At 41.6% G+C, this 27,823-nt stretch overlaps 1 protein-coding gene across 2 annotated transcripts in view; it reads left to right on the top strand.

Moving 5' to 3' along the window:
• The window catches only part of KIF3A (kinesin family member 3A), a 44,452-nt gene extending 16,856 nt beyond the window's left edge, over nucleotides 1-27,596 (top strand). Inside the window, exons 6-18 of one of the 2 annotated variants that reach the window (XM_053672769.1) lie at nucleotides 4,617-4,756; nucleotides 5,111-5,308; nucleotides 5,578-5,752; nucleotides 11,119-11,217; nucleotides 13,216-13,287; nucleotides 18,545-18,701; nucleotides 19,100-19,280; nucleotides 21,466-21,576; nucleotides 21,938-22,063; nucleotides 23,712-23,765; nucleotides 24,106-24,174; nucleotides 26,805-26,929; nucleotides 27,504-27,596. In XM_053672769.1, the coding sequence (XP_053528744.1) occupies nucleotides 4,617-4,756; nucleotides 5,111-5,308; nucleotides 5,578-5,752; nucleotides 11,119-11,217; nucleotides 13,216-13,287; nucleotides 18,545-18,701; nucleotides 19,100-19,280; nucleotides 21,466-21,576; nucleotides 21,938-22,063; nucleotides 23,712-23,765; nucleotides 24,106-24,174; nucleotides 26,805-26,929; nucleotides 27,504-27,552 (1,556 nt within the window). In that variant the 3' untranslated portion in view covers nucleotides 27,553-27,596. The remainder of the gene's footprint in view (nucleotides 1-4,616; nucleotides 4,757-5,110; nucleotides 5,309-5,577; nucleotides 5,753-11,118; nucleotides 11,218-13,215; nucleotides 13,288-18,544; nucleotides 18,702-19,099; nucleotides 19,281-21,465; nucleotides 21,577-21,937; nucleotides 22,064-23,711; nucleotides 23,766-24,105; nucleotides 24,175-26,804; nucleotides 26,930-27,503) is intronic. The other variant, XM_037129917.2, reaches the window with a different exon arrangement.
• Nucleotides 27,597-27,823: the final 227 nt, after the last annotated feature.

Here is a 27,823-nt window from a genome sequence, read left to right as displayed (position 1 = left end):
GGTTGCCTCTCACATGTTCCCCAGCTGGGGTCCAGGCTGCAACCAAGGTACATACTGTGGCTAGGAATCGAACCAGCGACCTTTTGCTTTTGCAGGATGACACTCAGCCAGCTGAGCTGCACAGGTCAGGGCTGGATCTTTAAGTTTCTTGAAAACCCAGCTCTTTGATCATTTCCTAGGTGGTGAGCACATGTAAATGAGAGATATCACAGCTGGCTTTCTGTGCTGACCAAAGTTTTGCTTCTTAGTAATAGTGCTATCTCTTTGGAACTCTTATGTAGCTGTTTCTTATCAGCCGTAATAATATTCGGTAACAGTCATTGAGCACTTACTATGTGGCAAGTACTTGTGCTGAGTGCTTTATAAGGAGGGTCTCTTTTAATCCTCAGACTAGACTATGACAATATTAAATTCCTATTTTATGATGGAGGAGACCAAGACTAATTTAAATACCTCGTCTAAGGTTCTATGTACTTAATAAGTGGTGGAGGGAGTTTTTTAGCCTAGGCCACAAATCTGCATAACCAGGCACTGTACTTCCTCTCTTTTATTGACAAGAGAAGCAAAACAAAATGATATAAAGTGGCATTTTTTCGGAATTGTTTTAGTTCCTGCCTAAGTAATAAAGAACTTCAGCAACATTCAATACACAGAGGCCCCAGGCCTGGTACTAGTGGTGTTGCGGACAGCAATTAGAGACTCGAGGTGAGAGATGAAGACATAGGAAGTACACATTTTTTTTTTTTCAAGGCTGTTCAGCTTCTCAGACAGTCGGGAAAACGCACCCTAAACGATGGTGGGGGCCTAAACTTCCCATGGGTGTGGGGGGCACAAGGGGGCTGCCAGGGGGCACCGGGAAGGTCGGGGGGCGCCGGCGTGAGGCCCTGGAGAAGCCAGCCTGGGGGCCGGGCCACCCAGCAGCACAGCTGTGCTGAGGGTGGTCGGACGGTGCCTGGTGAAATGTTGACAATGCGTTCCTTCTGACCGGTGTTTCTGATCCTAGATATGTATTCTAGAAAACCGTTTTAAGTGTAAAAATGGCTTTTTTGAAACATTATGTGTAACACAAAGTTTGATACAACTTAAGTAACTATAAACAAAACATTGGTTATCTAAATTATGGTACAAAAATACTCTGGACTATAATTAAGCTCAAGGTAAAGTAAGTGAAAAGAAAGCAAATTACAGAACAGCGTTACTGCATCGTCCCGTTAATGTGGGTGAAGAGCCAGGTGGTGACGCCGTGCACTTGGGCCCTGGGTGTGTGTGTCCTCAGGTCACACAAGGAACACGCGGTCGGTGGGCGGGCAGCGGTGACCTGCAGGAGGAGGAAGTTGAGTGAGGAGAGGGGTGTTGGAGCTTTCATTTTTTTTTAAGTATTTAAAAAATTTTAATACCAGGAATATGTTCGTGTACTGTTTATTTAATTTATACATTTTTTAAACATAAGATTCCATTTATAGTGGTGACCAAAACCTCCCATTAATTACCTGACAATTAATTTAACTTGTATGCGAGATTTGTTCAAGGAGAGCTAACGCATTCTAATGAGAGAAGTAAAATGCCACAAAGACAAAAAGATTGGAAAAGCTAAGGGAGCAGAGAGGAAAATACTCTCAATTAATAAATCAAGTCCAAGAATTAAACATTTAGTACAGATATCCAGTATAAAATTTCCAACTCTAATACAAACTTTATCATATAGAAATATAGCCGAATAACTATGAAGAGGGACATAGCAGAGGGGGGAAATGGGACAATAAAAGCTGCCATTCTAAGTGAAAAATTCACACAAAGATAAAATTAGTGCCCATTTTGTACAGGTGTCATGGTATAGAAACAGTTAATTTTACACCTGAGAAAATAAAGTCAGTCATCTCACAAACAAACAGCCTCCCTAGCAACTAAAATGCAAATTTAAACTACTCCAGTTCATTTACCTTGTGGGCAGCCTTGTAAATTAGTTAATATTTTTGTAGAACAGTGTTTTCAGGCTTTCAACCAGGTTTTTTTTCCTTAAAGATTATTTTTTGAATAGGAAATCCATAGACATGGTATAAAACTCAAAAGGCACAAGAGCATGCACTGGAAAGCAATCCCTCTCCTGGCCCGGGCCTCGGTCACCCAGCTCCCATCCCGGCCGCCCTGTCTGTCCCAGGCTGATGTGCCCACACGTGTGTCTGAGAGAGGCCTGTCCCCCTGCTCAGCCTGACAGCAGCGCACTTTACTCCCGTACAGGGTGCCCCTTAGAGATCGCTTCACACTGGTGCGTGCCGGCACACACGTGAGCGCTTCAGAAGAGCGATGCAGCGTGTCTCCTGGTGGACCTGCGCACAGTTTATTTTCCCAGACTTTCACTGACGCACTCCTGGCTTGTTTCCAGACTTGCTATTACGAGCAATACTGCAGTAAATATTCTTATTGTACATATATGTCCATTTATACACATGCAGCCATGTTTATAAACTTTTTCATGCCCTCTTGAAAAACATACAGATTTAATATTTTTATTCCAAAGGAAACATTTGACAAGAATTAGAGCTCTGGAAGTGCTTTCTATCTTACTTCTATTATGTGACATATCGGTGGGTTGGAGCCCCGAGTCCACCTGATTCCTGCAAGCTCTGCTCCCCAGCAGCTGCGGAATTCACCGTAGGGCCCACTGCGCAGCGTGTCTGCCCCATCTCTTGGCTTTCATAACCAGAAATACAGAAAAAATAGCATCCTTTACTTACATTGTCAAAACAACAGGTATTGATTATGGTCATTTCAAATCACGTGTTCTCTCCATATCCAAATTGAAAAACATCGCTTCAGCATGATTTGGTGCCCCGTAGCTATGAAATAGTTTCTGCCCTCTGACCTGGTCATTCCATTTTGGGAAATACGTTCCACGGAGATAACCCTTGAGAGAAAGAAGGGCATCTGCTCAGAGCGCTCGTCACGGCGGTGGTCCTTATGAAATGGGAGCCCATCCCAGGTATCTCTCAGGAAGGGAATGACAAAGTCAAGGCTTAATAGTTTTTTATATTTTGGAGAAAATTATAAATTCATAATTTGACTTAAAAGGAAATAGAAAATATAGTGTGAAGTCACAAATCCTGTACTTTTAAAAAAAAATTACAGTTTACTTTTTATACTGGTTTGTATTGGACTCAGGTGTACAGCATGGTGGTGAGAGAGTCGGACACTTTACGTAGTTCTCCCTCCCGATATACGCACTGGCACCGCCCAGTCATTGCAGCGTTATGCACTGTTCAGGGCCCAGCAGAGTAAGGCCCCTTTTTATTCCAAAATCATAAGCATGTAACTCTGTAAGGTAACAATATCACACCCAAGCACACCATAGGACATTTTAGGTGAAATGTTCAAGTTAAAGCTGTAAGTCGTTACACCCACGTTATCACCCTGCCAACTGCATTCCGGCAGGCCTGCCTTTGGCCGGACCCTGTGTCCCCTGGGCTGTACCTTACACCCGGAGACCGTTTCGTAGCTGCCAGTTCACACTTCTCAGTCCCTCCACCGTCTTCACCCACCCCCAGTGCCTCCCCTCAGACCACCATCAGTCTGTTCTCTGCAGCCACGGGTCTGTTTCTACTTCGCCCGTTTATTGTGTGCCTTGGATTCCACGTACGAGTGAGACCATACGGTGTTCATCCTTCTCTGAAGCTGGACTCGTGCAGGCTTCTCTTCTCCGTCGGTGCTGTTTACATTCTGCTTATCTGACTTCCAGTGCAGCCGCACGCTAACAATGAATAGTGTCTGTATTTTAATGTTTAAGTTCTGAAGTCAAAGCTTGCATGGAGAAGTTCTGCATGAAGATACTGTAGGAAGACAATTTTGGCATTTGGTAAAATTAATGTAACGCTGTTACTTTGAAATTTAAGGGAAAAACCAATATATGCATACTGTAAAAAATCAGTCCCTTTACACAATATATTCATGTAAAATATTTATACACTCACAAATACTTAGTGTCTTGAATGGATGCTTTTGTTCGATGGAAATGGGATACTACTATACATTTCTCTCTTATATTTTCAGCCTTATGGCATGGGTATCTTTCCATCTCATACAGATCCACCTTCTTTTTTAAAATCCGTAGCATGACTGGTCCATAACTGAGTGACCCCGGCCTGTTGGCTGCTTCTAGTCTCGGGCCCTTGCGAACAACGCCGCCCGGGGTGCCCGGGCGTCAGCTAGTGCACTCACGTCTGTCCGCGGTTCGGATGCCCAGGACCCAGTGCTTCCTACTGCAGCTGGAACAGTCGCAGTTTTTTGAATTATTTAACATGAATTTTTATGTAAATTAGTAATTTATATAAATTACTGGCTACTTTTGCAGCCAGTAATGCTTGGGATTAAAATGAAGTATTCTGTCCTAAAATGACCTCTTTAACAGGAGAAGCATTCCGGATTCTTTTGTTATCCACCTACATTGTCAGAAACTTCTAATGATGGCTAAACACACTTGTGCTTTTGTGGTTTAGCTGTGCTCTCTGCTTTTTGGCTCTGATGCAATCAAGTATTTTAAACCATTCTCGATAGTTATAGTTAATAATTTTTAAAAACACTCCGTTATTACACTTTCTAAGAATCTCCTTCCTTTACTCCAGGTTCTGTTGGCGCAACTAACATGAACGAGCACAGCTCCCGCTCCCACGCCATCTTCACCATCACCATCGAGTGCAGCGAGAAGGGCGTCGACGGGAACATGCACGTCCGGATGGGCAAGCTCCACCTGGTGGACCTCGCTGTGAGTGACAGGGTGCTGCCTAAAGGGTGACTCTTGTAATTTTTATATTTTACAAGTGAATAAAAACCCAAACGAAGAGGGGTGGTTTACGCACAGAATGTTTCAAACCCATACAAGAGGAGACAGAGTAGTTTGATGGTCTCCTGCGTGACCATTCCCCGACTTCAACAACTGCCTGTGCGTGCCCGTCCAGTGTCCTCTCTGCCGCCCCCACTTCCCTTCCTGTGTTGTTTTGAAACGAACTCCAGATACTGTAGCAGTTTTTTTACTGTTAAATTACTTTGTTTTTAAGCTTTGGAAACAGTAGTCTATATTTTTAATTTTGGCTTTATTTCTGTTTATGTGTCTTGCTAGGGTTCAGAGAGACAGGCAAAAACTGGAGCTACGGGACAGCGCCTCAAGGAAGCCACAAAAATCAATCTTTCACTGTCCACCCTTGGCAACGTGATTTCCGCCTTGGTTGATGGAAAAAGCACTCACGTTCCTTATCGCAACTCTAAACTGACTCGTCTTCTTCAGGACTCCTTAGGAGGAAATTCAAAGACCATGATGGTAGGACTTCATTGATGATGTTGTAGTTAACCTCAGGGAAATTGAAGATTTCCTGTTTATCCCATAATTGATATGCATAACATTTAAAAAACTATCGAGTATTTCACTTTATTTAACCTGTGGGTATTCTTCATCTAGCACACGCTGTGTGCTACCATGTGATGCTGTTTGGAACCCATGTGGTTACACTCTCTTTGATATCTTCGTAATGGCAGTATTAATTCTAGCTGTGTCAGGCATTAAAATGTTCTGTATTCCTCATTCAACAGTGTGCAAATATTGGGCCAGCAGATTACAATTATGATGAAACTATCAGCACGTTGCGGTATGCCAATCGTGCTAAGAACATTAAAAATAAAGCTAGAATTAACGAAGATCCAAAGGATGCTTTGCTTCGTCAATTTCAGAAAGAAATAGAAGAATTGAAAAAAAAGCTTGAAGAAGGTAATTTTTCCCCAAAATGTTGATCTTAACTTAATGTTGGCTGAAAATGTGTTGCTAATAAAAACTACCTGTTAAAAATTTTTTTTACCTCTAACATTGATATTTAAAGGAATATTTCTGTTTGGTAACTAGATACATACTTTAGCATTTTCATATTCAGCTCAAGTAAAAGTATATAATCTTTGTGTATGTGATTAAAAAACCTTATTTAAACACCTATCTTAATCCTAGTGTCCTTTTGTAGATTTCATATGACCACTTATTAGATAAGGAATTTTTACTGTCTCTGTATAAGAGCAAGTTCTACTGCATATTTAGGTAACTATGACCAAAGGTTTCTGTGATAGAGAATCTGGAGAATCAGTATTGTTTGAAGTACAGAAAGCTATCACAGAATCATGGGTAAACCAAGTTTACTATAAGTAAAAGTTTATTGCATGGCCTTGAAAATATGCTTTCATACTTAAATTTGAACATGAGACTCTCTTTTGGAAATGCCTTTTTAAGACGATAATGTTAGAAGGTTACAAAGTAACAAAGTAATGTTAGAAGGTTTGAAAACTTCATTCATGAGTTTGAGAAACTTACTCTCCATCACTAAGTGTGCGCGACTCTCTTCGTGCTGAGAGCTGATCGGCATAGGGCCTTGAAACTCAGGGAGACGGGTTGGACCAGACATGGAAGCCAGAGACGCCAGCGTCACAGATGTTTGGAGAAGGTGCTGACTCGGTAAACATGGAGTGGGGTTACTGGGGAGAAGCAGGAGTGACTGGCCTGCCTCTGAGATCACGAAGTGTGTTTTAAAAGTGACCACTAGGTGGTGTTTATAGTCGGTATGTTTTCAAGATTTAAAATTTTTCAGATTTGTTAATGTTGAGTTTATACCTTTATCTTGCTGACTTAATTTTTCCATTTCTTATTGTAGTAAAATATATATAACATAAACTTCACCATTTTAACTGTTTTTAGTGTGTAGATCAGTGGCATTGTTTGTTCGCATTGTACTGCAACCATCACCATCACCCATCTCTAGAATGGTTGAGTCACCCTGAAGTGAAACCCTGAACCCTTTAAACACTGACTGCCCAGCCCCCTCTCTACCTCAGGCTCTAGCAACCACTAGTTTACTTTCTGCCTCTGAATCCGACTGTCCTACCTGCCTCATATAAGTAAAGCCATATAGTATTCATTCCGTGGTGTCTGGTTTATTTCATTTAGCATGATCGCCTCAAGGTTTATCCGTATGGTAGCACGTGTCAGGATTTCCTCCCCTTCTGAGGCTGGATAATGTTCTGTTGTGTGTGTGGACCACATGTTGTTTGTCTGTTCATCTGCATCTGTGGGCACTTGGGCAGCTTCTGCCTTTTGACTGTTAGGAACAGTGCTGTCGTGCATGTGGGCAGAGGGTGCCCCTTCGAGGCCCTGCTTTCAGTTTTTTGTGCGTACACCCAGAAGTGGAACTGCTCGGTCATATGGAAATGCTGACCTTGTTTTTAACACATTTCATTTTATTTTTGCTCTTAGGACATTTGTTTTTGGAGCACCATGAACAGAATTGATCATATACATAATAAAAAGTAGGCAAAATATTAAAAGAATACTTTTTAAACTTTCTTTTGAAATAATTTTAGACTTATAGAACACTTACAAATATATTAAGGGGAGTTTCTATATTACCATCACCCAGCTTCCCTTAACGTTCACATCTTATGTGAACTAATCTGCAGATTAACTTATCCGCAGATCTTATTTAAAATTTTTAGGCCACACCAGTAAAATAGTTTTACTTAACTTTAAAATAGTCATCGCTGTCAGGCTCCTACTTGGACTCCGGCGGTTTTCCTCCCGAGCCCCTTTTCTCTATCCTGTATCTGGTCCGGGTGCGTCCTGCGTTCAGGCGTCGGGCCGCGGTCTCCTCGTGTCTGCAGCTGCTCAGGCTTGGTTCATCTTCCCCAGTCGTGGCGCTTTTGAAGAGTGCTGGTCATGTATTTGTAGAAGGTCTCTCAGCTTGGCTTTGTAGGTCTCTCATGATTATCCGAAAGGTTTCTCTACTATAAATCTATTTATTTTTTCCTTTGCAGTTAATACGTGTCTTGTGAGGAGCTACTTTGAGACTATACAGAGGCCCTGTTTCTCATTACACTTTCTCCCTCTAATTTTGGCACCATCAAGGGCGCTCGCCCGAAGCAGCAATTCTGTGGCATTCACTCAGGCGACTTGCTCTCTCCGGCGCTCCCTCTGATGTTTAGTGTTTGGAATTCTACTGCATGACAGAGCAGTCCCTTCTCCCCATTTATTTTATTTATTTTAATTTTTAAATTCAATTATTTATTTATTTCTATTTAGAAACAAAACCAATTATTGTATTCCAGGGTATTATTTTGCATACAGATATCATTATTACCTTCTAGACTTATACTTTTTAAAAATTATTTATTTACTTTTATTGATTATGCCATTACAGTTGTTCTATTCCCCTCCTTCATTCCCCTCCACCCTTCCTCCCGTCCCCACCATTACCCCCCCTTTAGTTTATGACCATGTGTCTCAAGTTCTTTAGATTCTATATTTCCCCTACTATTCTTGCCCCCCCCCTCTATTTTCTACCTACCGTCTATGCTACTTATTCTCTGTACCTTCTCCCCCTCTCTCCTCCTCCCACTCCCCTGTTGCTAACCCTCCTTGAGATCTTCATTTCTATGTTTCCACTCCTGATCTAGCTGTCCTTTTAGTTTGCTTTTGTTTTAGGTGTGGTTGTTAATAACTGAGTTTGCTGTCCTTTCACTGTTCATGTTTTTTTTTTTCACTTCTTTTTCTTAGATAAGTCCCTTTAGCATTTCATATAATAAGGGCTTGGTGATGATGAACTCCTTGAATCTGATCTTATCTGAGAAGCACTTTATCTGCCCTTCCATTCTAAATGAAAGTTTTGCTGGATAGAGCAATCTTGGTTGTAGGTCTTTGGATTTCATGATTTGGAATACCTCTTTCCAGCCCCTTCTTGCCTGTAAGGTCTCTTTTGAGAAATCCGCTGACAGTCTGATGGGGACTCCTTTGTAGGTGACTGTCCCCTTAGCTCTTGCTGCTTCTAGGATTCTCTCCTCATTTTAATCTTGGCTAATGTAATGATGATGTGCCTTGGTGTGTTCCTTCTTGGGTCCAACTTCTTTGGGACTCTCTGAGCTTCCTGGATTTCCTGGAAGCCTATTTCCTTTGCCAGATTGGGGAAATTCTCCTTTATTATTTGTTCAAATAAGTTTTCCACTGGTGGCTGTTCCTTTCCCCCTTCTGGTACCCCTATAATTCGGATGTTGGAACGTTTAAAGATGTCCTGGAGGTTCCTAAGACTCTCCTCATTTTTTTGAATTCTTGCTTCTTTACTCTTTTCTGTTTGGCCATTATTTGCTTTCTTCTGGTCCACTCCATTGATTTGAGACCCAGTTTCCTTTTCATCGCTATTGGTTTCCTGTGCAATTCCATTCATTTCAATTAGTTTCCCCTTCATATGTATATCTGATTTGTGGCTATAATCAACCAGTTCTGTGAGGATCCTGATCACCAGTGTTTTAAACTGTGCATCTGAGAGTTGTGCTATTTCTTCATCGCTTAGATTTATAGGCTCTGGGGCTTTGAGATCTTCTTGAGCCATTTTTGTTCTGTTCACGCCCGTTAAGTACGAGGAGGGGAGCCTCGGACTCCCAGGTCGCTGGGTTGTGACGCTGTATGTGGGGGTGTGGTCAGATCGGGGAAATGGTGGCCCTCTGTGCTGTTTCTTGCTGCTGGGTGAGGAGCAGAGCCTCAGGTGGTTCACCAGGGCAGGGCCACTCAGGTTGCTGGGTTATGACGCTGTATGTGGAGGTGGGGTCAGAGCGGGGAAATGGCAGTGCCCTCTGCTGTGGCTCGCCACTAGGGCCTGCTGGGTCCCGTCCAGTTGCCCACTCCCTCGCTTGTCTATCCACGCATGAATGTGCAACCACAGTCAACCCCAGTCCTGCTCCCTTGCTGTTTCCCTGCGGTCGCTCGCTGAGTTGCCCACCAGGTCCAACCCTGTGCCTGGATTCTGCGCCTGAGTCCGTCTGACGGAGTTTTCCTGTGCTACCCTGCTCCTCCAGCTGCTGGTTTCGCCCCTCTTACCGGTCAGGCTGAAGAATTTGTTGTTATCAGACTTCTGAAAAGTTCAATTTTCTGTGTTCTGGCTATGTTTTCTGTTGCTAATATTTAGTTGTCTCTAAACTTGGTTGTGTGAGGAAGCACGGCGTCTCCATTTATGCCTTCATCTTGGCGGAAGTCCAGCCCTTCTCCCCATTTATTTATCCAGTTGTTTGCGTATGTCAGTGTGGACTCATGGCTATTTGTGGTTTGTAATACAGTATTACTTATTTGATTGCTCAGATTGTTTCAGCGTTGGCCCTCAGAAGCTCCGGCCCTCGCAGCGTCCTCCCACAAGGTTTTTGTTTGTTTAGCACTCATGCTCTGGCGCCACAGATGTGTTGGGCTTATTTCGTATTTTCTCTCCCCCAGCCTTAAAATCAGCTGTTCTCCTTGGTTCCTGTCACTGGAGAATGGTATTTAGAAACCAAGATTTGAGTACAAAGTGTGCACATTGCTACCAGGGTGTCATTGTTTCCAGGCCTAAAGAACAACATATGTTTTAATGAATTCCTTGTTCCAGGACTCTGTGATTTCTTTCCATTCTTGATTTACGATTCGAATATTACCTCATCGTGATTAGTGTGTATTCTGTTTTTCCCTCAATTACTTTTGTTTCCTTAGACACTTCATATATGAACAATGGTATTTTTAAATAACTTCTTTGAAGGTAATAGAGTATTGACCTTAATTAATATTAGTTTCATTATTCCCTTTTATTTGCTTTTTAGTTTTTAAGTTAATGTAATTCTGTACAAATAAGTCTTTGTTTTGAAATATTTGTTGTGATATAGTCCCAAAAGTGGGATCACTATGTTGATGACAGTTTCATGGCTCTTAAAAAATGCACAGGTTGAATGAATTATTTAATATCTTAAACAAAAAATTGAAGAGAAAATGGTCCCCAAAAGTGATCACACTTTTAAAAGACTGAAATAGTTCTAACATGTAATCTTTATATGTACTTAGAACTATACTTTATTATTTGAAATTTTAAATGGATTAGAATTCAGCTTCTCTTTAGGAAATATAAAAATAAAACCTCTGTACATCATGTCTATTCCTGAGGTTGGTGTACCTGGTATACTGTCGAGAAATTTTAATGCAAGGTTTGTTTAGGGCAATGAAAACTGAATGAAGTAAGTCGATCCAGGCATTTTCTAAATAGCCAATGGCCTGGTACAGAGTAAAAGTCATTGTATTAAATTTCTGTCAAGGGGAAGAAATATCAGGCTCTGACATCAGTGGGTCAGAAGAGGATGACGATGAAGAGGGTGAGCTTGGAGAAGATGGAGAGAAAAGGAAAAAAAGAAGGGGTAAGTTCATTTTAGTTCTAGAAATCGCCTGGGATTGCTGCTTAGTGACGGTTTAACATCCCCAAGGAGGCTGAGTGCATGCCTTTTCTTTTGCCGTTTGTAGTTACGGTAGCAGTTCAGAAGGAGTATGGCATACACCCGGTGGGCTTTGCATTATTTTTTCTGCTATACTGATCTCCTGTTTATAGCTGAATTAGAATACCATATGTTCTTTTTATAGAATTGTAAGCCAGTAATAGTGGATATACCATTTTAAAATTTCGTGTAGATTTTAAATTTTATTTGGGGACTTTTATCTGTGTTAAGAACCTACATTTAGGAAATTAGGATAATGTGGAGTTTTTCTCAAGCACAATTAGGCTTCAGAAGTCATTGAATTTTTAAATAAGTTTGTATAAGGATTCTGTATTTTAGTTTAATTTTCTTCATTATAAAATATGCTTTCATTTTCATCCTGTTATGTGCCATTTGCTGCAAAGTATGAATTAAGTATTTCTTGTGGTAAAGATACAGATAACATGTAAAAGAGAGAGACATATTATAATGGCATACATTTCCCATCTTTTACCCTAAATATTTATTCATTTATTTCAGAACTCTCTTCCATTAATGTGGATCATTGTTTTCAAGCTGGTGCATATTTTGCTTGTCTTATTAAAATGATCTTAATCAGGGCAAGATCTTGCAGCGGACATCTCTTGCCGTAGCCTAGCCGCCTGTCCCCGCCCTGCAGGGAGCTGGGGGTCATTGAAGGAAATTGAGCATTGAAATAAAAATGATCTTGTGACAATAAACTCACCACTGCTCAATCAGGGCCTGTACATTTACAAACTGTAAAGATTTTATAACTTCAAAAGACAGGAAAAGCCTGATTTGGATTGGGAGTTGGCATAATACAGTGTGCTGCTTTTGTAAAGAAAATCTTATTGAACACCCATGCTTATTTATGAGTGATGTGTGGCTGGTTGCTTCACACGAAGTGGTATGGCCCACAAAACCTAAACACTTTTAATCCTCACCCAAAAATATGTTCATTGAATTTTTAGAGAAAGGAAGGGAGAAGGTGAGCAAGAAACATTGATGTGAGAGAGAAACATGGATCGGTTGCCTCCTGTCAACTCCCCGACTGGGAATTGAACCCACAACCTAGGTATGTGCCCTGACCAGGAATCAAACCTGTAGCCTTTTGGTGCACGGGGATGACGCTCCAACCAATTGAGCCACCTGGCCGGGGCCCTAACCGCTTATTATCTATACCTTTACGGAAAATGTTTGCCATACCCTGATTTAAAGAATTGGTTTTGTGTTCATACCTATTTTTCACAGAGTAAACTATTCAAAGCTAAAGCAGATAATAGATATATTAAAAGTAAAATTTTAAATAGCAAACAATGCTACTGTTTTATATGTTAAAATATTTAATAGTAAAATACCTTTCTTTCAGGCTTAGGAATTTTAAAATGTTCAGTGAGCTTTTTAAAATTTTGCTGTGGAATCTTAAAACACACATGATCATTTCTGATAGTGTGATGTTTTAGAGGAACAAGTGAAACTGGAGACAGACTAACCTGTCCGTGAGAAAGGGCGTTTCCTCATTTTTGTAACTGCAATTGTGTGTGACTTCAGGTCTTAAAACTCCAGTTCCTTTAACTTGTCAGCCTAAGTAGCTTAAGTAGACTTAAATGTCACCAAATGACCTACCGATTTTTGACTCTGTCATGCCAACCCTCTGAACCTCTGTGTTTGAGGTGGACAGTGGCGTCCACCTGCAGCCGGCACTTACAGGAACCCCAGTGTCTAGTTCCCCGCATGGCTTCGCCAGCTTGGGCTGGGCCACCAAGGCTGGTTTTAAGGGAAAGTAAGTTTTGGTTCTGCAATACACGGCTTGATTGTCCATTAAAATTCTCTCTCTGGAACTGAATTTTTCTCTGTGTATGTGCTCCTTTTCTTGTTTCTTTTTCCTTCGGTTCTCTGTGGGCTCATTTCTTTGTCTTCCAGGCAGTAGCAGCAGCAGTAGTTCAGACTCCACATGTTCTGTCATAGAGAAACCTCTGGATAAGTTCTTGCCTAGTGAGTGGTAGCTCTTAAGTTCTCTAACAGAGCTTCGGCTTCTCCGTAACCCTGGGCTTCACTTGGGAAATGCCGCACTGCTCCCTGTCATGACTCAGAGAATGGACTTCCCGGTAGAACAAAGCATGCGATGATCCCCTCACCCCCTCATTGCTTCCAGTAATCCATGGTCGTTGAACACGTGTTTAAGCTTATGCTCGAGACAATGGAAGAGAGATTCACGCTTTTGCAACCGAGATAATGTAAAGAGAGCTAGTAAGCTGTATAAAAGGAAACCTCTGATGGTTCCTTTTCATATTTCATGACAAATTGCTAATCCTAGTCAGCATAAGGGACATGCAGTAACAAATCCTGAATTTCTAAACGTCCAGATTCTGTCGGGAAGTGCACCAGAGCCCACTGGGGCACGTCCTCCAGTCCGGGAGGTTTAGGCTTTGGCGTCCTGGTCTCGGGGCAGCTGAAGAGCCAAGGCTCCCAGATCAGGGAAGTGTAAAGTTTTGAAGCAAGTGATGGTAACTTGAATAGTATTTTATATCAAATGGCCATTTATCCCTTCTTCCAAATTACCTGATTGATTTTAAGGAATTTTCTAATGTGTGATTGGAGAATTCAGATCCATAAGAAATTGTTTATGCATGATCTAGCAACTTATTTCAAACCTGAAGACTTTCCTTAAACCTTAATTAAATTGAAAAGTATTATTTATATTTTATCTTCAGAAGAAAGGGGAATTGATGCTTTCTTGTGCTAGTTTGCAGCTTACTGTCTTTTCAAGCATTATCTATATACTTACCTTTCGAAACTAATAGCAAAAACATTGGTCATTGTTCTTATGTTTTGGGCTCTCTAAAGGAAGAATTCCAAGAATATTAGAAATTGTATTCTTTATTGACAATTCTTAAATTTTACCAAAACAATTAATTTCAGAGGATAATATAAAATACATGATGTTGCTTTAGAAACTATATGGAGGTATGATTTTGTGTTATAAACTATAAAATACAACAAAACATCTGAGTAGGAGGGACTATAATGTAATTTCCTGTTTTAAAACTTACCTAACCCTTAAAGACCACTTACAGGGACGTATGTTATGAAATGAGCTGCACCCTGTTCAGCTCATGCAGTCTTAGCTACAGTTCGTGCACCGAGCACGCCAGTCAGCTCTTCTCCCTGTGACGTGAGGTACTGGTGAAGTGCGGAGACAGCCGTCCCGGGGCGTGGTTGCTGTGTGTGGCTTGCACACACCTTCCCTTTAAAAAATATGAATGGCCTTTTTATTTAGGTGTTCTTTGCTTGAATCATCCATTGATTATTTACTCCTATAGCGTCATTACTGTAATGCTCCTTAACAATCTACTAAGAGACTGAATGCAAGTTTGTTATCATACAGGTGTGCTTCACTTTATGCAGTAAATATGGGCTCCTTTTTTTTTCCCCTGAAAAATTGCTTTTAAATCAAGCTGGAAAATAAAATGTATTGGGAGAGCTTGCTTTTTAAAAAGAATTTTTCATTAAATCCTTTCATGAACCAATCAGTGCAAATTGCCACAATCCAATTTGGGGTTGAGGTTTTTGAGCTGGGTTTGCTCCAAGGGAGGCACACCTGTCACGGATCCTTACAGTGGGAGAACATTGAATTGGGAAATGTTAAAAATGCACGATGTGAATTTTGCTGCCTTTAACTCACTAATTTTTAAGAGTTGGCTTAATGTCCTGTTCTGCTCTTTTCGAATACTCCCCGGGTCTTAGCAGTTTCCCAATTCCATGTCTGCCGTTGCCACGCCCACACGGCCGGAGGCTCGGTACTGGCGGTTCCGGAGTGGTGTGGGCTCCCGAGGCTTATCTGAACTGTAATCTTAGATTAAGTTAATCTTCCTATTATCTGTGCTTAAATTACATCTCTAGTTGTGTTGAATATGCTTTTCTTTTTTTTTCATAAAACTGCTCTGTTTCAGTTTTGATAATGATTTGATTATTTCTATGCTTATACTGTAAAATAAATGCTATTATACAATTTTCTTCGTTTTACACAAGCAGTAACGTTGTTCTGTTTTTCCTCCTCGTCTCGGTGCATGTGCCTCTGTCTGCGACTCGCTCGCTGCTTCGCACTGAAAGACCAAGCAGGTTGGTGTGATTGATTTGCAGTCCACGGGTGCACTTATTTAAACTATGAAGGACTTTGTCATTTAATTATATTACATTTTTTAAAAATTAATAATTTTTTTACAAGGTAAGTATCCATCTTGTGTATTTAAAAAAAAATCCTTCAACTTCAGCTTTAAAAAAAGAGCTTCCTTTTTCCCAAATTAAAAAAAAATTATTTCAGTTTTTATTCAGGAATATATTAGCAACATTCTTATTTCAAAACGATCTTGTTAGGGGAACAATTCAGAAGGGGAACAATTAAATTGACAGTGACAGACACACAGGATATGCTAGACCTAATTAACAACACAGACAAAAATACGTATATCATCAGAACTAGCTGGCATGATCTTTTTTCCTGAATCCTTAAAGACCCATGAAGCCAAATTTCGGAAGTACAAATATAAATGATTCCACAGGCAAGCATTTTTTTCCTTTTCGTTTAAAGTGAGGAATCAGGTGCCTGGTCACTCACCCTGAGGGTGCTCCTGTCATGCACATGAAGTGAGTTCGGTCAGCGCTCCCCGAGCCCCTCCTTTCTAGCTTCACCTGCCAAGTCCCCTTCAGCTCTGGGCAGCGCCTGTGGTGCAGGGCGGTGAGAAACATTGCCACTCCCGTCGGGCTTAGTTAGATACTCTGTGCCGTCAACACTTAAAAAAAATACTTATCTGGAAATCTGTGCTGAATTCTATCATGCAGTATTAGAAGCAGAATTTTTTTGGTTGGTTAGTTTTGCTGATTAAGATTTTTTTTTTTAAAAAATGGGGAGAAAATGCAGACAACTGTAACTGAACAATAATAAAATAATTTAAATTAAAAAAACATTAAAAAAAATCAATGCAAAAGTGACCTTTAGTGATCTCACGTTTTTAAGTGCCTGGTTAAGAGAATTGCTACATATTTGCATTTAGCTTAAATATTATTTGGGGAGAAATATAATAACTTACTGGAATAATTCTGGTAGCAACATGTTACTGAAATATAAGACTTTTGAAACTGAACCTAGCTATACGTGCATGGTCATTAAAACATTTTTTTTTGTTTTTGTTTTTTTGTGTGTGGGGTGGGGGAAGAGGGAGAAAGAGAGGGAGAGAAATATTGACATATAAGAGAAATATTGATTGGTTGTCTCTCACATGCCCCGAACTGAGGGCCCCGGCCCACAACCCAGGAACACGCCCTGACCAGGAATCAAATGTTTCGGTTTGCCAGAGGATGCGCAGCCCCCTGAGCCACATGGATCAGGGCTGCGTGGTCATTTTTATGAAAATGTTACGAGAGTACAATAAGATCTTTGTTGCTAAAGCATCAGTTTGAAAATATTACCTAATTTAAAAAAAATAAATAATGCAATTTAAGCATAGGTAGTAATTCATCAATAGACATGCTTTTGTATTCACACAATTTTTTTGTCCTAATATGTTGCCTTTTTTTAAAAAAACTATAATTCTGAGGTGGAAAGGAAGCTGTAATTTATTATGCATGCACTTTATTCCTGAACTTAGACTTTCCCCCTTCAAATTTCTAAGAAACAGTGTTGCCAGTGGGCACTTCTTCATCTTTTAATCTTGTCATTCAGAACCTTGAATACAGGTGACAAAGAGGCCAACAGAATCAGTCTTTTGGAATGCAAAGAATCACACCACACCAGAGCATGAGTTTGGATCAGTGCTTTTATTTACTCTTTTTATTTAACTTATTTTCTTCATGGCTTAAGTTTGCTTTGGACTTATATTTCTGTAGAAATGAAAGGTACTATATTTTAAACCTTGGGTTTTTAAACATAATTTTATCCTAAAGAATGAAAGTCTATGCATGATTCTTTGTCTTGTGGTTCCCAAAAGAATATATTCAGATATCTATACTTGTATATCTTATCATTATTTTTCAGTTTTCTTTCCTTATCAGCAGGAGGGGTTAGCTTTTGGGTGGGGACATTAATGATGTATAGAGTCTTCTGGTTCACACTCTCCTGTGGTCCTTCGAGAAGGAAGTTAAGAAATACAGAAAGCTCTCAGGAGAGCCTCAGACCAATTCTACGAAAAGTTTGATTGTTTTTCTCAAGGAAAGTATGTTTCAAAGAAATTGTGTTACCAGAAATGAATTATCTTTGATTCAGTTTCGTAATCAGTTTAATATGCTAGTTTTTGTTTTCTTCTTTTGATTTTTCACTTTAATTTCATGACTTGGAAATTTAGTCAATAAACTTTTATTGCATACTGTTTATAACAATGTAACACTTTTATTTATACTGTTATTATAAAAACCACTCTACTTACTAGACATCATAATCAAAACAATCAGTTGGAAGCTGTACTTCCAGCTTGATTATTTTGTAGTATTTCTACTTATATTTGACACTTATCATATTTAATCTGATGTAGAGAGGCTTAGAGTCCTGCATTTGACGTAATGAGTTACTTTACTTTTTTATTTAAAATATATCATGACAGCTCAGCAACTATAAAACTTCAATTACTATATCACTGTTATATAATTAGTATAAATTTTTTCCTTTAAAAGTATACTGTGAAATAAAATAATTTCTAGTAATTTTATTAAACAAAAATTTTATAAACACTCTGAAGAGATATATTAAAAACTAGCTATAAGTTCTGATGGATATTTTTATCTGTTCATTTTATATTTATATGTCACTTTTACTTATTCACTTACTTCAGTAAATTTTGGGGAGGTATTTTGAGAAACCACTTGATGTGTGTACCGGGTTATCAGAAAAAAGTAACTAGTCATATGGCTTTTTTGACTATGTTATTTGGAGACGCACAGATCTGTGGGGTTTTTTTTTTTGGTTTTGTTTTGGGTTGTTTTCTTTTCGGCTTTACTGTTCATCTTTCCTTGTCTTTTTCTTCTGCTCATCTGGTTTGCTGCTCTTTTGCTTACGTTTGTCACTGCACAGTTGGAAAAGTTTGAATCTAGCAATTAGTTTAAAAGTTCTTCTAGGAACACAAGGTATTTATTTGATTTCCTTAAAATGTTAACATTGGATTTTGCATTATGGAGGCTTGTGTCTTTTATGGAAATGGGGAGACTGCGAGTCTGGAGCACTGACTCTGAAGTGACTGTTGTCATTAAATGACTCAAATAGGTAAAAAGAAAGTTTCCCCAGATAAGATGGTTGAAATGCAAGCAAAGATCGACGAAGAAAGGAAGGCACTTGAGACGAAGCTGGACATGGAAGAGGAAGAAAGAAACAAGGCTAGAGCTGAACTAGAGAGGCGGGAGAAGGACCTTCTCAAGGCCCAGTGCGTATCACCGGGTTGGAGTGGGGGTGCGGCGTGGGTTTCCGGGAGTTTCCACAGGGCGTGTGGATGAGAAAGTCGAATCGTGATCGAGTCTTGTTCTTTGCCTCCAGAGAAGCTGCTTGTGCATAGAAGGTTTCATTTTATTTGTTGTATTTCTAAATATTACATCTGTTTTGGTTCGTTCCTCTCTATATGAGAAAAAAACATCAGTGAATTGGAATTAGTCGTAGATCAAATCATAAATTAATGAACCCAGTCATATTATTCGACAGAGGTGTTACCTATTTCTATTCCTGTTTTGAAATTTTGCATCCAAGTTCTTATCAGATTTTGTTAAGTGATATTGGTAGAGTAGTAGATGATCAATGATTATAGAGTATTTTCATTTCAATCCACAGACAAGAGCATCAGTCTTTGCTAGAGAAGTTATCTGCGCTGGAGAAGAAGGTAATTGTTGGTGGTGTTGATTTGCTGGCAAAAGCTGAGGAACAAGAAAAACTTCTTGAAGAATCTAACATGGAGCTGGAAGAAAGGAGGAAGAGGGCAGAGCAGCTGCGCAGGGAACTGGAGGAAAAAGAGGTAATGCGACTTGTGTGTTTTGTTTGATACTTCGCCTAAGGTGTTTAACTTTTCTGGCTAAAAGCTAACTATCTATAGTTTTAATATTATTTTAAAGCAGATCTATGGGTTGCTTTTTAAAAAAAATGTTTTATCGATTATGCTATTACAGTTGTCCCATTTCCCCCCCTTCATTCCCCTCCACCCTGCACACCCCTCCCACCCACATTCCCTCCTTTAGTTCATGTCCATGTGTCATAAGTTCTGTAGTGTTTACATTTCCCACATTATTCTTGCCCTCTCCCCTGTCTATTTTCTGCCTGCCATCTATGCTACTTATTCCCTGTACCTTCCCCCGCCTCCTCCCACTCCCCTGTTGCTAACCCTCCATGTGATCTCCATTGCTGTGGTTCTGTTCCTATTCTAGTTGTTTCCCTAGTTTGTTTTTATTTTAGGTGTGATTGTTAGTAATTGTGAGTTCTCTGTCATTTTACTATAAGTGTTTTTTATCTTCTTTTTCTCAGATAAGTGTCTTTAACATTTCATATAATAAGGGCTTGGTGATGATGAACTTTTTCAACTTGACCTTATCTGAGAAGCACTTTATCTGCCCTTCCATTTTAAATGAAAGCTTCGCTGGATAGAGCAATCTTGGTTGTAGGTCTTTGGTTTTCATGACTTGGAATACCTCTTTCCAGCCCCTTCTTGCCTGTAAGGTCTCTTTTGAGAAATCCGCTGACAGTCTGATGGGAACCCCTTTGTAGGTGACTGTCCCCTTATCTCTTGCTGCTTCTAGGATTCTCTCCTTCATTTTAATCTTGGCTAATGTAATGATGATGTGCCTTGGTGTGTTTCTTCTCGGGTCCAACTTCTTTGGGACTCTCTGAGCTTCCTGGACTTCCTGGAAGTCTATTGCCTTTGCCAAATTGGGGAAGTTCTCCTTTATTATTTGTTCAAATAAGTTTTCCACTTGTTGCTGTTCCTCTTCCCCTTCTGGTACCCCTATAATTTGGATGTTGGAACGTTTAAAGATGTCCTGGAGGTTCCTAAGCCTCTTCTCATTTTTTTCAATTCTTGTTTTTTCATTCTGTTGTGGTCGAATGTTTCTTTCTTCCTTCTGGTCCACTCCATTGATTTCAGTCCCAGTTTCCATTCCATTACTATCGGTTTCCTGTGCATTTCCCTTCATTTCAATTAGTTTAGCTTCCATATGTTCCTCTAATTTGTGACTAAAATCGACCAGTTCTGTGAGGATCCTGATCACCAGTGTTTTGAACTGTGCACCCGATAGGTTGGCCATCTCTTGGTCACTTAGAACTATTGGCTCTGGGGCTTTGATCTGTTCTTCTGCTGGAGCCATATGTTTTGGTCTGTTTGCACCTGTTACATATGAGGGGCGGAGCCTTAGGTGTTCACCGGGGTGGAGTGACCCAGTCGCTGGGTTGTGACACTGTATGTGGGGGCGGGGTCAGAGAGGGGAAAAAATGGCGCTTTGCTCCGCTCTCTGTTGCGTCTCAGTCCGTTCCAACCCTTCCCCCAAGCAAATTGGGTCTTACTGATGCTTATTCCCATGTGGGTGGGCTTGTGTGCATTCTAGGATTCTGTGGGTCTCTCCAACAAACTCTCCTGTGAGGCTGGGGGTCTCTCCCTTCGCCTCAACCCCCACAAATGTTTTTAATCGGTGTTTTGAGGCTTTATTTTCAGCGCCAGGACCCTGGGTTGTGCCATCCATCTCGCTCCCCAGTTATCTGCATGGGAATGTGGGACCGCTGCCCGGTCGGCCAGCCTCCTTGTGCACAGTGCCCCCGTTGTCTCAGTCGCTGCCTCGTTGGGTCTGCCTGTTGCCACCCCACACCTGGGGTCTGCCAGCCGTCGCATGGGTGCCCAGGGTGCCTTGTGCTCCTGGTGTCATCGCTTCCTGTGCCACGACCCTTCTCCATTCGGCCACCTGACCCCGCCCCACCTACCAGTCTGGATGAATGTGTCTATTTTAACTCTTTGGTTTTCCGACTTCCATACAGTTCAATTTTCTCTCAGTTTTGGTTGTTATTTTGTTTCTAAATTGTTGTCCTTATTTTGGTGGTTCGAGGAGGCACAGTGTGTCTACCTACACCTCCATCTTGGCCAGAAGTCCTAAACATTTATATCATTTGTTAAATAAATTTCTCATTTAAAAAATTTTGTCATATATCAATTTTTGTAATAGCAAGAACGCTTGGATATCGAAGAAAAATACACCAGTCTGCAAGAGGAAGCACAGGGAAAGACCAAGAAACTAAAGAAAGTTTGGACTATGCTGATGGCTGCGAAGTCAGAGGTTGGTCTCCTAGAAACTACTTACTAATGTAGTTCTGAAATTTTCAAAAAAGAATTTCTGTAAGTATCCCAAAGGAATCATAATGTATACTTAGAATTTTAAAGGGATAAAAATTTCTTCTCTACTTCTCTAATTGCTATTAAAAATAGCAATTTTTAATTCTAGCTATTAAACTAAATTTCCAACCTTCACAGCTAATGTGCATTAAGTGAGGCAGCGTTAGTGGTGCTCACCCATTGTTTCTGCGAAAGAACTGGGTCGGCTCCTCCAGGGTTTCTTAGCCCCGGGCCCCGTGTTAGACTGGACCGCTTTGTATTTTAAATCTCGTTTATCTTTAATGTCTGCACTGACTTTCTCATAGATGGCCGATCTCCAACAAGAACATCAGAGAGAAATTGAAGGTTTACTGGAGAACATTCGACAGCTTAGCCGGGAGCTTCGACTTCAGATGCTCATTATTGATAACTTTATACCTCAGGATTATCAGGTGAGAGGGAAGCTCCCTGACCTAGATATAGGTCGGTCCCTTGGCTGTGGTTAAGGAATAAGGAAGTGTAATTTGTTGTTTAATTGGCGGTGAGTATTTCCATTGCAGTCGTCAACAGTAAAATTTCCTTAAAGTAATGCTGTAGCATTCACTTCAGCTGTTGACTTTTCTTAATACATGACTCTCTGTTTGAGTGTCTGAGCATCTAAATAGGAATTTCTTAGCCTTTAGAGAAATCTGGATTCATGCCCAGCAGGTCCGCAAACAACACTGTGTCCGTCGTCGTCGTCATTTCGTTATGTCGTTGGAGACGGAAGGAAAATGGATTCCCAGCTGGAGCCACTGTGCACGTGCAGTGGGCGTGTGCTCCCCGGGTCTGCACGGGTTTTCTCGGGGTCCTCAGGGTCCCTGCACATCCCGGAGGTGTGCCTGTGAGGTGACTGGCATGTCTGCGCCGTCCCGGGCCAAGCGAGTGAGCGTGTGTGTGACGTGCGCCGTGACGGAGCGTGCCCTGCCCAGGGCGGGGGCCACCTCGTGCCCCCAGCTGCCTGGGCGAGCTCTGGCCGCCCATGAGTATCTTTCCCTCAACTTGATAAGTAGGTTTGAAAATAAATATATTAGTCTTTCATAAATGTATGTGTATCTTACATTTATTCCAATGCTTAATATTAGTGGTTTGGGGCCTTTATTTAGAGGTTTGGTGGTGTTTTTTTGACCAGAAATATAGGAACTTAACTCTTGTTTATATCAATTAGCCTATGATACAATTGGTTTCATTATCATCATTTCGCTTAAAGTCGCAGTTTCCGAGAACCTGTCAGTGACACTAGGTGAGGACTTACTGTAACTGCCGTCAGAACCAAGGCACAGGCGCTGCTGACCGCTCAGCGTCCCTCACCCTGTGAGCAGAACGAGTGGCGCTCCTGCGCCCGCTTCCCCTCCTGCTTGTGGACGCCCCCTGTGTGTGGGGGGACACGTGTGTGACACGGAACTGATGGTCTTCACTGCTTTGAGGGTACCGTTCACCGGCACTGGCCATCTCCAGAGGGCTGCTACTTCTCGGCACTAGTGCAGCACCATGGAACGTGGGGATCTCAGCCTGTATTTTTTTTTTACTCAAAATGTTCGTCTTTCTGGTACATTTTAGTGTGTTTAACATGATGATTTTTTTAAAAATTTACATTGCATCTCTCTGTAGCTGGGAGAAACTTGTCTACAAATAAGCCTTAGTGTTTTTCCCTTCGGACACCGGGTGTACAGAACTGATCTCTGGTTCTCGGCACGCCCCCAGCCGGCCCTCGGGGCCGCCTCCAGCTGGTTGGTTACCGGGCGGTGAGCTCATCACCCTGAGTGGGGGCCGGCACCGTGGCAGCGGCCCGCGCCCGGTCCTGTGTCTCCCCCGGCTCCAGGCAGCCTTTCTCCAGAACCCAGTGCTCCTCGTTTTCTTGCTTTTTAGTTTTATGTATTTCTTAAAAGCACATATTTTGAAATTTATGAAAAAAGTGTGTCATGCAGTATATAATGTTTTGAGACAGATTTCCCCCTTGATCATAAAAATTTTAGTTTCTTGAATGTTTTTTCATTTTTTAAGTGTTATTAAATATGTTATTAAATATTAAAAGTAGACTATCTTGGACTCTTTTCAAAGGAAATGATTGAAAACTACGTCCACTGGAATGAAGACATAGGAGAATGGCAGCTGGTGAGTATCACCTCCACCCTTTCACGCAGACGAGTTGGGTGGTGCTACGCCCCGTGGACCAGGGGTTTTGCTGGCGCCGGTGGGGAGGCAGGTGGTCCAGACGGTGACTCAGCGGAGACCCGGCGGGTGGAGAAGGTGTTTTCCTGATGAACCGTGTTAGAGCTCACGGACTGTTTGCTGCACACGCCCGGGCAGGGCCACGCAGGACTGCGTAGCCCCCGGCCCCTTTCCGTCCCAGCATATTCATTAACATCAGGGTACCTTACAGTAATTTGCTAATTCACAGTGTCAATTGCTATTTAAAATGATTCGTCTCTGCCTCTTTTTCTCTTTTTTTGAGAAATGTGTTGCCTACACAGGAAATAACATGAGGAAGCAGACTCCAATTCCTGATAAGAAGGAGAAAGATGTAAGAGTGCCTTTTTAAAAAAATTACAGCGTTTCTTTATAGGAATGTGGGTCATTAAATCGTGTTAGCAGCATGGTATCTGCCACTCAGCTGTGCTAAGAGCAGGCTGCTTATCCGGGAACAGAGGCTCCAGGGCGGGGGAGTCAGGGTGGCTGGTTTCTGCCGCAAGATGCCGAGGAGTCTTCTGGACTCATCTTCCCACCACCTTTCTGGGTCGTGGAGATTATGGTTGGCGACTAGAATATCCTTTTCTTTTTTGTATTTTAATATATTTTATTGATTATACTATTACAGTTGTCCCATTTTCCCCCTTTATTCCCTTCTGCCCTGCACACCCCTCCCACCCACATTCCCCCTACATGTCCATGTCCATGTGGCATAAGTTCTTTAGCGTCTACATTTCCCACACTATTCTTAACACCCCCCATCTATTTTGTACCTACCATTTATGCTTCGTATTCCCTGTACCTTTTTCCTTATTCCTCCTCTCCCCTTCCTTACTGATAACCCTCCATGTGATCTCCATTTCTGTGATTCTGTTCCTGTTCTAGTTGTTTGTTTTTGTTTTTGTTTAGGCTCAGTTGTTGATAGTTGTGTTTCCTGTCATTTTACTGTTCATATTTTTGATCTTCTCCTTTTTCTTAGATAAGTCCCTTTAACATTTCATATAATAAGGGCTTGGTGATGATGAGCTCCTTTAACTTGACTTTCTCTGCCCCTTGATTCTAAATGAAAGCTTTGCTGGATAGAGCAATCTTGGATGTAGGTCCTTGCCTTTCAGGACTTGGAATAGTTCTTTCCAGCCCCTTCTTGCCTGTAAGGTCTCTTTTGAGAAATCTGCTGACAGTCTGATGGGAACTCCTTTGTAGGTGACTGTCCCCTTACCTCTTGCTGCTCCTAGGATTCTCTCCTTCATTTTAATCTTGGCTAATGTAATGATGATGTGCCTTGGTGTGTTTCTTCTTGGGTCCAACTTCTTTGGGACTCTCTGAGCTTCCTGGACTTCCTGGAAGTCCATTTCCTTTGTCAGATTGGGGAAGTTCTCCTTCATTGTTTTCAAATAAATTTTAAATTTCTTGCTCTTCCTCTGCTCCTTCTGGTACCCCTATGATTCTGATGTTGGAACATTGAAAGTGTCCGGGAGGTTCCTAAGTCTCTCCTCATTTTTTTTTTGAATTCTTGTTTCTTCGTTCCGTCTTGGTTGAATGTTTATTTTTAACTTCTGGTTCAAACTGTTGATTTGAGTCATGGTTTTCTTTCCGTCACTGTTGGTTCCCTGTACATTTCCCTTTATTTCACTTTTCATAGCCTTCACTTTTTCCTCTATTTTGTGACCACACTCAACCTATTCTGTGAGCATCCTGATTACGAGTGTTTTGAACTGTGCCTCTGATAGATTGGCTATCTCTTCATCACTTAGTTGTATTTTTTCAGGAGCTTTGATCTGTTTTTCATTTGGGCCATTTTTTGTCTGTGCACACGTAGTGTTATGTAGTAAGGGGTGGAGCCTTAGCTGTTCACCAGGGCTGGGCAACCCACGTCACTGCATTGTTGCGCTGCCTGTGGGGGAGGGGTCTGAGAAGGAACAGTGTTGCTTGCTCAGCTCTCTGCTGGATTTCAGTCACTTCCCCTGCTACCCACAAGCATACTGGATTCTTCTAGTGCTGATTCCCAAGTGGGTGGGCTTGTGTATGTTCTAGGACCCTGTGGGTCTCTCCAACAAACTCTCCTGTGAGGCTGGGAGTTTCTCCTGCTGCTGCCTCAATCCCCACAAGTGTTTTCAGTCAGAGGTTTGAGGCTTTATTTCCCTGCTGGAACCCTGGCTTGTGGGTCTGTCTGGCTCCTCAGTTGTTCCTCCTAGTTTATCTGCGTGCGAATGCGGGACCACCTGCTCAGCCAGCCACTGCCTTACTGAGGTTCCCCCACACCCAGGCTGCCCATCTCCGCCCCTCCTACCAGGGAGGATGTTTCTTCCTTAACTCTTTGGTTGTTGGACTTCCATACAGTTCGATTTTCTGGCAGTTCTGGTTGTTTTGTTTTTAAATTTGTTGTTGTCCTTTTGGTTGTGGGAGGAGGCACAGCGTATCTACTGTGCCTCCATCTTGGCTGGAAGCCAGAATGTCCTTTTCAAAGCTAGTCCTAGTCTTAGGTCCAGCAGAGGAAGTACCAGCACTGAGGGAAACAGCAACAGTTTTGCTTTACACCCAAGGAATTTATACTGTGTCAGGGCTCACTCACGAGCCCTTGCTGAAACGTGTGAGGTAAATGGCATTAAAGAAGATAACTTTAGACATTTGTTTGGTCTTGTGTTCTGTGGCTTGTTTCTAGAGTTTATTCAGTATTTTTTTAAAATTTTATTTCTTTCTAGAGAGAGGGAAAGGGAAGAAGAAAGAGGGAGAGAAACATCAATGTGTGGTTGCCTCTTGCATGCCTCCACCTAGGGACTTGGCCCACAACCCAGGCACGTGACGTGCCCTGGCTGGGAAGCGAACCAGCAACCCTTTGGTTTGCAGGCCCGCGCTCAATCCACTGAGCTATACAGCCAGGGCTTATTCAGTCTTTTAAATCTTTCCCCGAGTGTGGTCTAAATTCTTCCTCTAAGCGCATTGGGGTCTGTTTCCTGTACGCAGCCCTTCGAGGTGGACCTGTCCCACGTGTACCTGGCCTACACGGAGGAGAGCCTGCGGCAGTCCTTGATGAGGCTGGAGAGGCCACGGCCTTCCAAGGGGAAAGCAAGGCCCAGGACAGGGAGACGGTAAGGACTGCCTGAGTCTCGCGAAGTCAAGGCCGTGAGATATGCTAATTAGATACATTTAAAGGAAATTTAGTTAAGATGATATTCTGGCTGATATATTTCAATATCAAAGTGCTTATGTAGTTATGATTTGAGTAAATAAAATTTTACTAAAGACTTAAGGTCTTCCAACTTCTTTAGCTGTCTCGAGTAATAGAATTTGTAATGTATTTTGTTCTTTCTAAGCCATCTACTACCTTAATTCCTTAATTCTTATAGTAATTCCTCGAGTGCGATGCTAATTGATTCGTTTGGTTAGACTCCCAAGCACCCAACTATTGCCTTCAGCTTCCTCATCTTTTCTGCCGTAAGCCTGGTCCCCAGAGCTCTGACCCCACAGTCACCAGTTAGAAAGAACTGCTCCGACTACCTCTGCCTCCTCTTAACCCGGCCTCTTAACACGGCCGGACCTGCCCGCCCTTGGTCTGTGTCTAGGCCCTGGGCCCCCTTGTTTTATCTGCTACACAATGTAAAGTGTTTGCATTTCAGCCTTTCAGGAAAGTCTTCATGTTTTCTTTTTCTCTTCTCCAAACAGAAAGCGTTCTGCAAAGCCTGAAACTGTAATTGACTCTCTACTTCAGTAAATGTTACGGACTTAAATTCTCAATAAAAACTAGTGATATCCTGATGCCTGGATGAGATATTTAATTAAAACACTGAAGACTTGTGTAATTTCACAGAGCGAAAGCTGTAAATCATGGAGTAAGACTGGAACTAGTAATTTGCCTAATAACTTTTTGTCTGTATATAAGTTAATGTATTAAAATTGTACCACTGGTCATCGCTCAGATGGCTGTGTCACCCTCAGTCTGTACGGTGCCGGGGGCTGGGGAGCAGCCCCTGCCACAGAAAGCT

The sequence above is a fragment of the Artibeus jamaicensis genome, unplaced genomic scaffold (genome assembly GCF_021234435.1).
Source record: "Artibeus jamaicensis isolate MK-2021 breed Jamaican fruit bat unplaced genomic scaffold, CSHL_Jam_final contig_786, whole genome shotgun sequence".
NCBI lineage: Eukaryota > Metazoa > Chordata > Mammalia > Chiroptera > Phyllostomidae > Artibeus > Artibeus jamaicensis.
The sequence above is the reverse complement of the archived record's forward strand: the minus strand, read 5'-3'. Positions and strand labels throughout refer to the sequence as shown.